This window comes from Xenopus laevis, chromosome 8L (assembly GCF_017654675.1).
Source record: "Xenopus laevis strain J_2021 chromosome 8L, Xenopus_laevis_v10.1, whole genome shotgun sequence".
In the NCBI taxonomy this organism is placed as follows: Eukaryota; Metazoa; Chordata; class Amphibia; order Anura; family Pipidae; genus Xenopus; species Xenopus laevis.
The window spans coordinates 69543327-69556413 of record NC_054385.1 but is presented as its reverse complement, the minus strand read 5'-3'; the positions used below and the strand labels follow the sequence as shown (position 1 = coordinate 69556413).

The window sequence follows — 13087 nt, the reverse complement described above, 5'->3', positions numbered from 1 at the left end:
CCATTTCGTGACTCTATCTGTGCTGCCTCAGAGATCACCTGACCAGAAATACTACAACATTAACTGTATCAGGAAGAAGTGAGGAAGCAAAAGGCAGAACTCTGTCTGTTAATTGGCTCATGTGACCTTACATGTGGTTCGTATGTGTGCACAGTGAATCTTACGATCTCAGGGGGCGGCCCTTATTTTTTAAAATGGCAATTTTCTATTCATGATTACCCAATGGCACCTACTACTAAAAAAGTATATTATTATGATAATGGTTCATTTACATGAAGCAGGGTTTTACACATGAGCTGTTTTACTCAGTATCTTTTAATAGAGACCTACATTGTTTGGGGGGTATAGTTTTCCTTTAAATGAGGATGACGTGGTGGGTATGGTCCAAAATTTTGCTGCTGCATTATATGTTAGGTCATTTTGTCTTGGCACTTTTCAAATGTTGGGAAGTATGTGAATATCAAAATCCCTATGCTCTGTACCTTAGCAATAATCCACTATGAATTTGGGTGACTTTCCTTACTTTGGTGAAGTTTTTTTCCATTCTACAAAATAAAATGCCGGATTCCAAAACTTGAGTGAGACAATACTATCACAGGCTAGGATTGTGTTGCTAGTGAAGTGAGAATGCTATCAATAGACATTAAAGGGGTAATTTACTTTTGGAAAGGCAGTGTGCTAAGTACAAAATATACCTGCAATCGGACAACTTTTTGCACTTTGCACACTGCCTTCCTCTGTTCCGGAATTTCCGCAGGTCTGTGCTCTGTTCGTGAGCAAAGTATCCATAAGGGTTGGGAGGTGCCAGGCATCCCTGCATTCCATGATGCTGCATCGTGTACCTTAAGTTGGACCTTGCACTGGATATAAAATCTGGCACAAGGTGCAGAGCCCAGTATTGGCAGGCAAGGCAGCCCTGTTTCCAGTATGTACAGGGCCCATAGGCAGATAACACCCCCTGGCCATTCTTAAAGGGGATGTAAAGGCAAAAAAATATCTGTTTGACCCTCTTGAATAGACTGCTGCATTCAGACGGCAAACATTGGTCCAAAACAGAGCTCAGAGCAAATAGTTCAGAGCGCAGATGGACACAATTCACAAAGGTACTTGTGCATGCTCACGTATTAATGCAATTTAAATCAATTTCACTAAATGTTTTTCAAAATATTATGTAAGGGCTATTTTTCTCCTGAATTAAGGAAAAAAGTTGGATGGTTAGACTTGGATGCTTGTTTGTAATGCCAGGCCCCTAAGGAAGATGACTGCTTGTGCACTTGCCATTGATCAAAAATTGTTGATACGAGATGAACCTTTATTTTAAATCCAAACGATATATTGATATATGAGTAACACCACTGTGGGCAATACATGACAAATGCATGAAAATGTTGATAGTGGACACAAAATATTATGCACTGCCTTCCTCGACAAACCAGTACATAGTAATGAGGTGATTGACAGTTACAACTTTGGCACACAGGTCATATTCTCTGTTGGTTACTTCAGCCAGCAAGTCAGCATCCAAAACCATCAATGCCGTCTCCCATTCACTTAAATAGGAATGTTTGACAGCTCTGGTGTTTTGGTTTCTTACGCAGAAAATGCTTCTCCTTCTCAAGAATATACTGTGTGCCATAAGCCTTAAAAGAGAAAAATATAGAGTAGATTTTATGTGCTTGTGCACCCAATTCCTGTGAATAACTTAATGCAGTATTCTCTTGGATTAAGCCTGGTAGGGGTAACAGAGAGTAGGAGATTAACTAATCTGCTATGGGATCTTTGTAATGCAAGTAGCATGGTACTTTCACAGATATGTGGTACGTGACAACAGACTATTCTCCAAATCATCTTTTTAGCCATGTTTATTTAAATGAAAAATATGCATTTTCTCTTAATATATTAAGAGAAACCAATTAATATGTTAACAGGCAACAGATTATTCATAAAACTATGGATGAAAAGGTTATGATCATGATATTACAATTTAATTCACAAGGAAATAGAACTGTTTCAGCTTTACCGGTTTTGCTTTTGTTGTCTTTCTGCAAAAGAAATTACATAAATGCACTTGAAATGTATTTAATTATTAGCTAGTATAAAATTGGCATGTTATCACTTCACATGCAGAAAATGTATTATAGGTTAGAATAGTCCCGGGATAAAGTGACACTTTTTCCATCATATTCATTTGTTGTCAGACAACGAAGGAAGAAGTGACTGAGGTCATGTGTGGATATCACGTTACCGCCACGGGCTCCCACTGTCACCGTGTAGTCTCCAGTGAATGGCTTGTCAGCTGCATAGATAGGGAAAGTGTTCAGAAGTCAAGGGATAAGGCAATTTTCGAATTTTCACATTATGTATTATATCATACAAACTGAGGCGTACCTACAGAGGAAGCAGACCCTGCGGCTGCGGGGGGGGGGGGGCTAGGAGGTATGGAGGCCCTTAGTAATGAGCAATTTCAACACACACATATATTCTAAATTCTAAATTGTACCAGAGAGTACTTAAAGGACCAATAAACTTGAAAAAAGTTCAGTGTTGAATACAGTAATAATTAGGGTTAACTTACCCAGAAAAAAGGGGGTTCCAGGTGCTCAAGCCCCAGACCTTCAGCTCGGGGAGGCAATTTATTGCAAATTAGAAAATAGTAAAGGGCTGGCACATACCAGACCATACTCCACTAATTGATGCAGTAAAAAAGATTTTTATTGTGGCAAAAACATCACAGCAAAAGCCTTAAGCATTTCATACCTTGGGGGCACTTAGTCATAGGCTAAATAAACATACAGTCATAATTAAATGAAAAAGGACCAATCAAACGCATGCGTTTAACTGCCAATAAAGAATGAGGGCAGTAGTAGGAAAATGACCAATCAAGAACATTATTAGAAAGGCCAATCCACAACATGGTTACAGATTAGATATATCCATCAAGTAGTTTACCCATAAACTTTCAAGTACAAAAATTGAAAAATATATAGAAATATTTGTGCCAAAAAGTTATAATTAAAGCAGTTAAACAGCAGCAATGTAATTTATGCATTTGATTGGTCCTTTTTCATTTAAATATGACTGTATGTTTCAGTGTTTGTTTAGCCTATGACTATGTGCCCCCAAGGCATGAAATGCGTAAGGCTTTTGCCACAATAAAAATCTTTTTTACTACATCAATTCATGGAGTGTGGTCTGGTATGTGCCAGCCCTTTACTATTTTCTAATTTACTTAAAGGACCAGTAACACAAAAAATTTACATAAAAAATCCCTTGTAGCCCACTTCAATAATACATCTATACTGCCCAAAGTTAACTGTTTTAAATACATTTTTCAAAATACCATGATAAATATCTGCTTCCGGTTGTGCAGTGTCTTCTGAAATAGGGAGATATGGCGACATGCCCTCAGCTACATACTAGGTGCCTGCTCCAAATCTCTTAACCCAACTTCTCCTACAATCACTTGCTACACCGCTAGAAGGGAGTTTAGCCTGCTTTGAAATTGTTCTCCCTATATGTTTAAGTTTGTTGCATATAAGTTCAAAAAGAGGGGGTGTGTAGGCACTTATCTCCTTGCCTTTGTGATATATTGTGCTGAGAGCAGTAAAAGCATGTGCACAATGATAGGGGTGTTCTATGATTCTTCCAAGATTTATAACTGACCTGGTTGCTGCCTTCACTATCACCCTATTTCAGAAGACACTGCACAACTGGAAGCAGATATTTATTATGGTATTTTTTAATAAACAATTACAGAGTTGACATTGTGCAGGATGGAGGTATTACTGAAGGGGGATACAATGATTTTTTTTTTATACTTAAAAAAAACTGTTACTGGTCCTTTAGGAATAATTTAAGACCATCTGTCAGGGGATTCAAGATCAACAAAAAGTGACTCTAAACAGTAAGTTCACCTTGAAATGGCTAAAAAAAGAAATGGAGGGTTGTGGAATGGCCATGTAAAAGCCAAACGTTTGTTTATATAAACTATAGCAGTGTTTCTGAAGCAAACACACCAGTTTAACCAGTGAAGGTACATATATTTTAATTACTTAAAAACACTTTATTTTTTGGTGTTACTGTCCCTTTAAGGTTTCCTACCTTTTTTTACTAATACAGTCTCTTAAGGGTAAGGGCACACGCTAAGATTCTGGGAGATTTTGCCTTACCAGGAAACTTCGGGCGACTTCTGAAAACAAATTGATCCGAGTGCCATCCAACAGGCGATTTAGAATTTAGCCGGCAGAAGGCTTTTCCGGGAAATTTAGTCCCAGAATCTTTGTGTGTGTTTCTGCCCTAAGAGTTGCCTTGCACAGTCAGAGATTGATCCATGGCTTAAAGAATAAGAAAAGGCTTGCAGCACTTGGGGGTGCCAAATGTTAGGCACCCTTTGTAGTTAGTATTACTTACCTGAAACCCTGGGCCGGTGCACCTATCAGCAGAAAATTGCACGGCCCAGGATTACACCACGGAGCGATCTTCTTCCGTCTTCCTCCTTCTTAGCAAGGCAGCGCATGCGCAGTAGAAAGAAAAGTCGGGCTATTTCGTTCAACTGTGCATGCATTTGCCTCAGGAAATTTGAAGACAAAAGAAGATGGAAGTGGATTGCTCCGTGGTTCTCACTGGTATAACCCCAGGGTTTCAGGTAAGTAACTACAATCACTTGCTGCAAGCCTTTCCTTCTCCTTTAAAGTCCATTTCTCCTACTATACAGCCAATATGTTTTCTTGGATTTACTATCTATAAGCATTACTTTCATATTTATATCAACAAACAGGAACACTTTGCTTGTAGTCACCTGCAATGTGTGGAGGCAGCACAGCCACATAATCCAGGCCGGAGTCCTTTAGAACTTGGTGCATTCGTATGTGATCCTCTGTTACTGGCAACAAAGTAGGTGGAACTTTGGCTATGTCCCACAGCAGAAAAGCTGGTGATAAAACAAAGAAATAAAAGCTAGGTCTGCCACTGAAGGGAAAGAGAAAGTTTGCAGACGGTAATCATGCATTACAGTTTCCGCACTTCTAATTGAGATTTATTAAGTGCAAAACACCTTGAAAAATTAGCAAGAGTTGTATTTTCAAAATTCAAGCTATTTTTCAATTCAGATTTTCAAGATTAATTTGAAATTTAGCTTGAAAATAAAGGGTAGAATTTATTTTGAGTATTTTTCAAGGTTTTAAGCAATCATGGTTTTCATTTGTTTATCATAAAAGCACATTCAAGATTTTTGCATTTTTGAACCTGAAGAAAATTTGAATTTCATTAAAACTACAAAAAACATTTACACATAAACTCAATAGGATTGCTTTGCTACTAAGGTGGACGTATGCAGCTTAGTTAGTCTCCATTACAGGGTATTGTTTTACTTTTACAGAGAAAAAAGAAATAGTTTTTACAAAATTAAAATTATTTGCTCTATGAGAGATGGGCTTGCCATAATCTGAACTTTCTGTATAATGGGTTTCTGTATAAGGCCTGTAGTATCTATGCATTTCTTCATCAAGGTCATTAGGTGTAATGGGTTAAAAGAAAAAGGAACAAGTATGAAACATCTGTATCTACTATAGCTGGGTAACAGAGAGACTGGAGCTATGAAACATGCATTCATTATCTGCCCCACCCTTGTACAGAACTGTGGAGCATGGAGACTGCCATTAGCACAGTAAGGTGACACATTGGAGACAGAGGCGCTCTCTCTCCCTCTGCTGGCACTCTGATAGAATGGAGATACTGAAAACAGAAGAAATAAAGACCCTTGGGGTTATATTTGTCATAGAGTGAATTTAGACATTACCACAGTCCTCTAGAGTGAAATTCATTCTGCCACTCTTTATTCATTTCTATGGTATTTTTTAAAAGAGTATTTATCAATGGTTGAAAGTGAAAGTTCATCCTTTGATAAATCCCATAGAAATGAATGGACAGTGGCGGAATTTCACTCTAGAGGACTGTTGCGATGTCTAACGTCACTCTTTGATAAATATGCCCCTTGAAGTACAGCTTATAGAAAACAATGAAAAAAGCACACAATATTTGGGTGGAGAAAAAATAAAATATTTGTTTTAATCTTATCTGCACCACAAGCATGATGGTTGGGAGGGACTAAATTACAATAATTAATGATTATGAAGATATAAAATATAGTGCTGATTCTGAAAGTAACTAGTTCCATTTAGTCAGCTCATCCACACATGGATTTTCTAGCAGACATGCCCAATGTATACAGCTGTATTAGTGTAGGTGTATTAATAGGGTAAAAGTTTTGCTATTGGCCACACCAGTGGCATCTCTGCCCTAAACCCCCCACTTTAAATTGCCCTTAGTGGTATAAGGTAGCTTTAACAAATTATGCAGGATGTGTTGAGGTGATGTTAGGTACCAGTTTGTAGATTCCTTCTGGGAGATTAGATAAAAGGGAGATAAAACTGGCCATAACAGGTACATGAGAGGTGTGTGAACTGTGTTTTAGCGTGTTTGTTCATAAAATATTAAATTCAGTTTTGTACTGAAGAACATACAAGTGCAACTAAGTACTCACATGACATGCAAGCCACCACTTTGCGAATTCCATGCAACTTCATTGTCTCCACAATATTCCGAGTCCCCTCTGACATCATGGTGGTAGGCCCTTAGTGGAAAGGAAATAACATATTTAAATCAGCATATTTTAGAAATGGGGGCCTGATAAATTATACCTCCCTGTGATGCAGTGTGTAAATACAAATACAATATAGCAGGATATACATATAGAGTAATTATTAACTGTAACTGTATATGCATTATACAAGGACTGAGCATGGCACCATGTGGTGACTTCTTGAAACAAATGCTGCAAAATGAGTGTTATTATCTGCTACCACATTATTCAAATAATATTTTGTATATTTATGTACTTTGTAGTCTTTTGTCTACTGACTCTAGCTGATCACCACAAAATACACTTTTTCTATTTTATCCTTGTGTTCAACCTCTATAACTACAAAAAAAAACACAAGTCAGCATGTTTTATAACGAAGGAAGGCTACGCTCTGAAATGTTGTGCACATACAGTATTCTGCCCTTTTAATAAAAAATGCTTAGTGCTACAAAATTCTGTAACCAGTATCAACCTCCTTTCCTATGTAAGTACACTGACTTATATGAGGACTGAATATAGTACTGTAGTAGTAATATAAATATTACCTAGGTCGTTCCTTGTTCCCAAAACAATCACTACAGCTTCCTTCCCCTCAAGTGTCTTCAGAACATCATTTTTATTTAGTACATCTCCAACTATGACGTTGGTTGGTTTTTGTCCAGATGGGAGGCGGGCTGGGTCCCTCACCAGGACACTTACATTGTATCCTGTAACCGTAAAAAACATGTTTTATTACTGTATTCTGTAAATAAAATCATTTTGAGCCCAGTAAGAGATCTTACCTGTGGCACAAACTCTTCCATACTCCTATTTATATTAACAAAAAATAAAATGTTCTTTATAATAAATACTGACCTGTCTGCCACCCTATCTGTGTTTTTGAATTCAAAGGAGATAGCTTTGCCTATTATTGGTTAATGCAGTTTCTTCCATGCAGGGGATAGGAGCAGCAACAATTCAGTAGAAATAATTTTCATCAAACTATTACATGCACGCAAAAGAGTCTTGTAAAGTTCTAGCCATTTGCATTGATCTTCCTTTCTCTATATACATGTGCTTGAGAGCTGCCACATAGATATTATTATTACACAGTTAAATAAATCTTATTCCCAAAGATTCGGATGTGTACTAAATGATTTTCCTGTGGGTCTCAGTATCGTCTTATTACTCTGGCCCTAATATACTATCAACTATAAGCTCTGCAAGGAAAGGGTGACGACTCTAGGCTTCCAGTGCTTCAAGTTATGCACAATGTTAGTTACAGAGTATATTATCAGCACTATGCTGCCAGTCTGCACACAGTTCCTTATGTTAACATGTTTCAGCTTCAATCAGCTCTACACGGTTTATGCTGGTGTCTTTCATTCTAACTATGCCTCTTTTTTGTGTGGCACATGGAAAATGCACAGTTGCGTTTTCTCTAGAGGTCTCCTATTTACGCACATCTGCTTCAATTGGGGTAGCAGCAAAGCAGGAACTCACATCATAAATATACCCAGAATCAGTTTGCCATTACCTGTATTCAAAGCTTGTGCCAATGTCACAGAACCAGTCATTCCGGTAGCCCCGAAAATGGCAATATTTTTAGGTGCCATTGTGTCTGTTAAACCTGAAATGCTTGTCACTACATGCACCCAGGCTCTGTGACATACGAAACCCTCATCAGGCTCCTCCTCAATAGGAAGGCAGTTCTAACTGAGCTCATCAGTTTAACTCTCTCACACCCACATATTTGCACTGTCGACTGATTGTGCAATATTCTCTTTATTTCAATGGTATGTTTGCTAAACATCCCTGCGCATATACTAAAGCTCTCTGTGTGATACATTTCTGTCCACATTATATTGATGTGTATTAAAAAATGAAACACTTCTGCAAGTAACTATTATTTTCCTTCTCCTCAAGGTGGCCATACATGTAGAGATCTGCTTGTTTGGTGATTTTGCCATAACACGATCGGATCTCTCCCCGATATACCCACATTGAGGTGGGAGATATCGGGCTAATCTGATCGTGGGCCCTAGGGCCCAACGTTTGGATCATAATGTAGGCAAAACGGGAGGTCAGATCTCGGGACTGCATCAATGAACAGATGTGGCCGCGATCCCACTGGATTTTTAACCCTGCCTGAATGACATCTGCCCGACTTTCGGACAGATATCGTTTGGGGAAGCCTGTTGGAGGGCCCCACACACGGGCGGATAAGCTGCCGACTCGCTCTGTCGGCAGCTTTTATCGCCCTGTTTATGGCCACCTTTAGTTCCATGCCACAGTTTTACATTGCTAATATTTTCAAGAGCAGTGCTGGCTGTTTGCGTGAGGGTTAAGAGACTGAAGCAATAGGACTGCTTGCACCTTTCCGTTGCTCCTTGTCAGCTCATTTTTGATTTTCCTAGTATTTATATAGCACAGCCAAAGCCCCACATTGCTACAGAGATTATACATCATTCACTTTAGCTCTATAGACTTTACAAAAGGATAAAATGGTTAATTGTGTGGATGCCAATTTGTTATGCACTAACCTAAAGCTTCTCTTTGCTGAAAAAAAACAGTGGCACTGCCATCCTGTTCCAGTGATCCTTTTGTGGATACCCTGGCCTGTGTTCATGTGCAGTGAAACTGGAAACTGAACATTTTAGTGCACATGCACACAACCTAGGGCAGTCACTGGAACACCAGAACAGAAAGCAAGATGGCCACACACTGCTTACTAGAATAGTATGCAGAGCAACTATAAATTGCCACCCCTTCTGTGAGTGTAATCGCACACAGTGCTGTTTTGGGGACACTTTAAGTATCTGAAAACAGCCCCTCATAGACATACATTGCAGTCACCTGACTGGCAATTTTTGGGCTACTTAAAAATGTAGATTACTTAGAGTGCCCTTGACAAGGGCAATGACACAGAGCTGAGGCATCTGTACAATTCTGTTGGCCCAGTATTCTGAAGGATGACTTTAAAATTGTCCTCTGGTCTTTTACTGAGAGAGTAAGGTTTATGACCTTAATAACAATTTTTAGCTTTTGGTGTGTAAATACTGTTCATGGCCATGTAGCTTTACTTCCACATATATACTGTGCACAATAAAGTATCTATATGCTATGCATATTTTTCAACCCTGTATTGGTATTATTCTGCTTTGAGGTGGCAACCTGATAATATTATTTTAATCTCCACTTTCTACTGTAGCAGTTTGCATTCATGTGTGTTTTATAATTCAGGCAGCTTCTGATACATCATATAGCAAAGGGTTAATGCTCACTTCCAATTTGCATTTGCTGTTTAGGGAACACACCCTGCAATTTATGTTGCTTATCACTTGCACATTTGTTATCACTCCAGTACATACTCATACCCTTCCCAGTTACAGTACTTAGTAAATTTAACAAATAAACATTGATGAAACCTCCAGTTAAGAACAACCATGACAAGACAGAATGAACTAGGATTTCAGGTTTGACTCACCCGAAATGTAGGGGAGAATTCACTAAAGAACAGCTGATTTTTTTTTGCATCATTATTTACAGTTTGCTGGCGGTAATAGCGTTAAATTTAAGTTAAAATAGTGATATAGCTGTAATCCAATGTTTTGACATTAAAAAATAATTTGGCATAGGGTGGCATTAATAACAAAATATTGTGAATTTATCATTAAATACATTTCTGCTATAAATGAACATGATTTCAATTTGCAATGCCCCCTGTATTCAATAAGGTGAAGGGGCTTTGGGCCGTTGTATTTGTTGAACTTCCTCTGCAATTACTGAATATAGCTTCGAGAAAATGGTGGTGGTTTATCTATACATTGTTATTAAAGCCCAGAAATACAAAAACAATACATAAATAGGGGAGGGTCTGAATAGAAAGATGAGTAATAAAAAGTAGCAATAACAATAATTTTGTTACAAGAGCATTTGTTTTTTAGATGGGGTCAGTGACTCCCTTCTGAAAGCTATAAAAAGTCAGAAGAAAAAGGTAAATAATTCTAAAACTATAAAAAATAATAAAGACCATTTGAAAAGTTGCTTAGAATTGGCTGCTTTATAACATACTAAAAGTTAACTTAAAGGTGAACCACCCTTTTAAATATGCATACATGTTTGTCTACTAAAACCAGTATGTAGAAAGCACTACTAGGCAGAGAGCTGCTGACCTATGAATTGTTTGCCTACAGCTTAAAAAAAAAAAAGAAAAAAAAAAAGCTACAACCGGTCAAACATTTCAGCCTTAAGGTAGCCATACACTATACAATCCGTTGCACAGTGAAGGCTAGAGTTATGCAATTGGAAGTGCATGAGAGCAGAAAGATCTGTATGGGTATATGTATAGAAACGCAGACAGTGCTACTTGGATGTGAAAATTGATATAACTAAAGAGAAGGAAATAATGATTAGGAACTGCAGAAAATCAACTCTAATGGTAGACAAAGAGGTAAGTTGTTGCGTTGTGAGGAACAAAAATTATTTACATACCTCCCAACTTTCCTGTTTTGAGCGGGACAGTCCCGCTTTTGACAGCTCAACCTGCAGTCCCAGATTTATACTGAAATGTCCAGAGTTTCTCTTTGATCTGCTGCACTGAACAGCCAGAAAAAGATACAAAGTTTCTATTTTAATTGGCTTTTGGCAGAGTGCCCAGAATATATACTCAAGATACTTTTGTAACAGTTTTAGATAAGATAGCAGGGCCGCCAATTGGACAGCCCTGCCCTAAGTAATCTACTGTGGTGGAGTAGAAGTCTGCCCGAAAATGAGTGCAAAACATGGCCGAGTCTTCACAAAAAACACTGGACCAGAACTCAAAATAATTGTAAGTCTGTTTAACCGTGGGTAACAGCTGATGTGGTCTAACTCATCTGAGAAACATGGGAAACCCCTGCCAGCATGAGTCTTCACAGATGACCTTTTGGGACCCCAGGAAATTTCTGCTGCGTAACTGACAAGGAACATGCACTATTAGGACCAGATTAAATTTAACTACTTTTGGTTAATTTTACTCAGTCTTCTAAATTAGTGGGGATGCCCTGAATCCACTATGTTAGGATTCAGCCCAATCCCAAATCCTTTGTGAGAGGTTCAACCGAATACCGAATCCGAACCCTAATGTGCATATGTAAATTAGGGAAACAAGGGGGAAAGAGAACCGCGTTTGCATAGTGTGCCTAAAAATGTTTTGACTTTCTTGAGTGCTGAAAAGTCATGTGATTTTTTGGATTCAGATTCAGTTCAGCCAGGCACTGAAAAAGTCTGAATCCTGAATCAAATCCTGGATTCGGTGCAACCATATATATTTACCTAGCCTATTAAATGTGAAAAATCTGACCCTTGTTTGGATGATAAACATTAGGACCCTTTGACACACCGTAAAAAAGTCTTAAAGTTTACTTTTGGTCAGTTTCACTCATTGTCTTCTCGTAAATTAGCCATTGTTTTATTTTCAAATTGTAAAAATTCTGGTGCTTGATTGGCAGCAGGTACTGTATTTTTGGGAACCAGAAAAAAAATGGTGTATTTTATTTCCTGGCAGAAACTCTGACAAGAGACCAAATTAATGCATTTTGGTTAGATAACTGGGAGCAGAATCTGTTATGGGGGAGGATGTTGCAGGTAACCACCAGGGAAATAAAGTGTTTTTTTCTCTTTTTACCTTGCACAAGTAGAAGACTTTAAAAAGAAAAAAAATAGAGGAAATCCATGAGTTGCTTTTGCCCGCACCTTCCAGTAAGAATACAAAGTGGGTTTTTTGGTTCCCTGGCACAAGTAAGAGTTCTAGTGAGCAGAGAAAACAATGAATTAGCACAGCTGGCAACAACCACAAAAATACTAGTGCCTTTTTTTGCCCCTAGCAAAAGTAGGAGCTGAAAGCAGAGCAAAAAATAATTGTGAGCAGATGGGCACAGCTCACCGTGCCCAGCCCAAACAACTAAATAATAACTTTGCATGACACCAAGGTTGCCAAGCCTAATTTTCAAATCCAGCCAAAGTCAGTCACAAAACAAGTCCAAACCCAACAAAATGCCATTTTTAAAAGTAGTCCCCCCCCCCCCATAAAATATGTGCAGTGACAAAAAAGTTTGTTTGCAGTAATCTCTGCTGGAATTCCTTTTGGATAGGATGACTGATGTTGCCTGCCCTCTGTGCCCATGCATGTAGGTTACTGCAAGTTTACTTCTACAGATGCTGCCGACTCAAGCTTACAGTAACATAATCAAACATCCGCATATGCAAGAAAATGGATTCAGAGAGAGAGAAGTCCATTCAAAGCATTCCCAACGTGTTTCTTTGGTTTTCAGACTTTCTCAAGGTTAGTGGAGTGCAGACAAAGTTGCAGCCCCACTTCCAGTCCCCAAACGCACACCCTGTTCTCTCAGTTTCTAGGTGGCAGTGCTTTATATAACATGGGAGGAATGACATCACAATGTCATCTTGCAAGACTTCAAATTGACA

At 38.5% G+C, this 13087-nt stretch overlaps 1 protein-coding gene across 1 annotated transcript; it reads right to left on the bottom strand.

Annotated features, from left to right (window-relative positions):
* Positions 1 to 1847: 1847 nt before the first annotated feature.
* On the bottom strand, positions 1848 to 8288 carry blvrb.L (biliverdin reductase B L homeolog). Its single transcript, NM_001091986.1, is given in 5 exon segments — positions 1848 to 2296; positions 4799 to 4930; positions 6542 to 6631; positions 7186 to 7347; positions 8157 to 8288. Coding segments are annotated over 5 exon segments (624 nt in total). The 5' UTR covers positions 8236 to 8288; the 3' UTR covers positions 1848 to 2135.
* Between the last annotated feature and the right edge of the window lie 4799 nt (positions 8289 to 13087).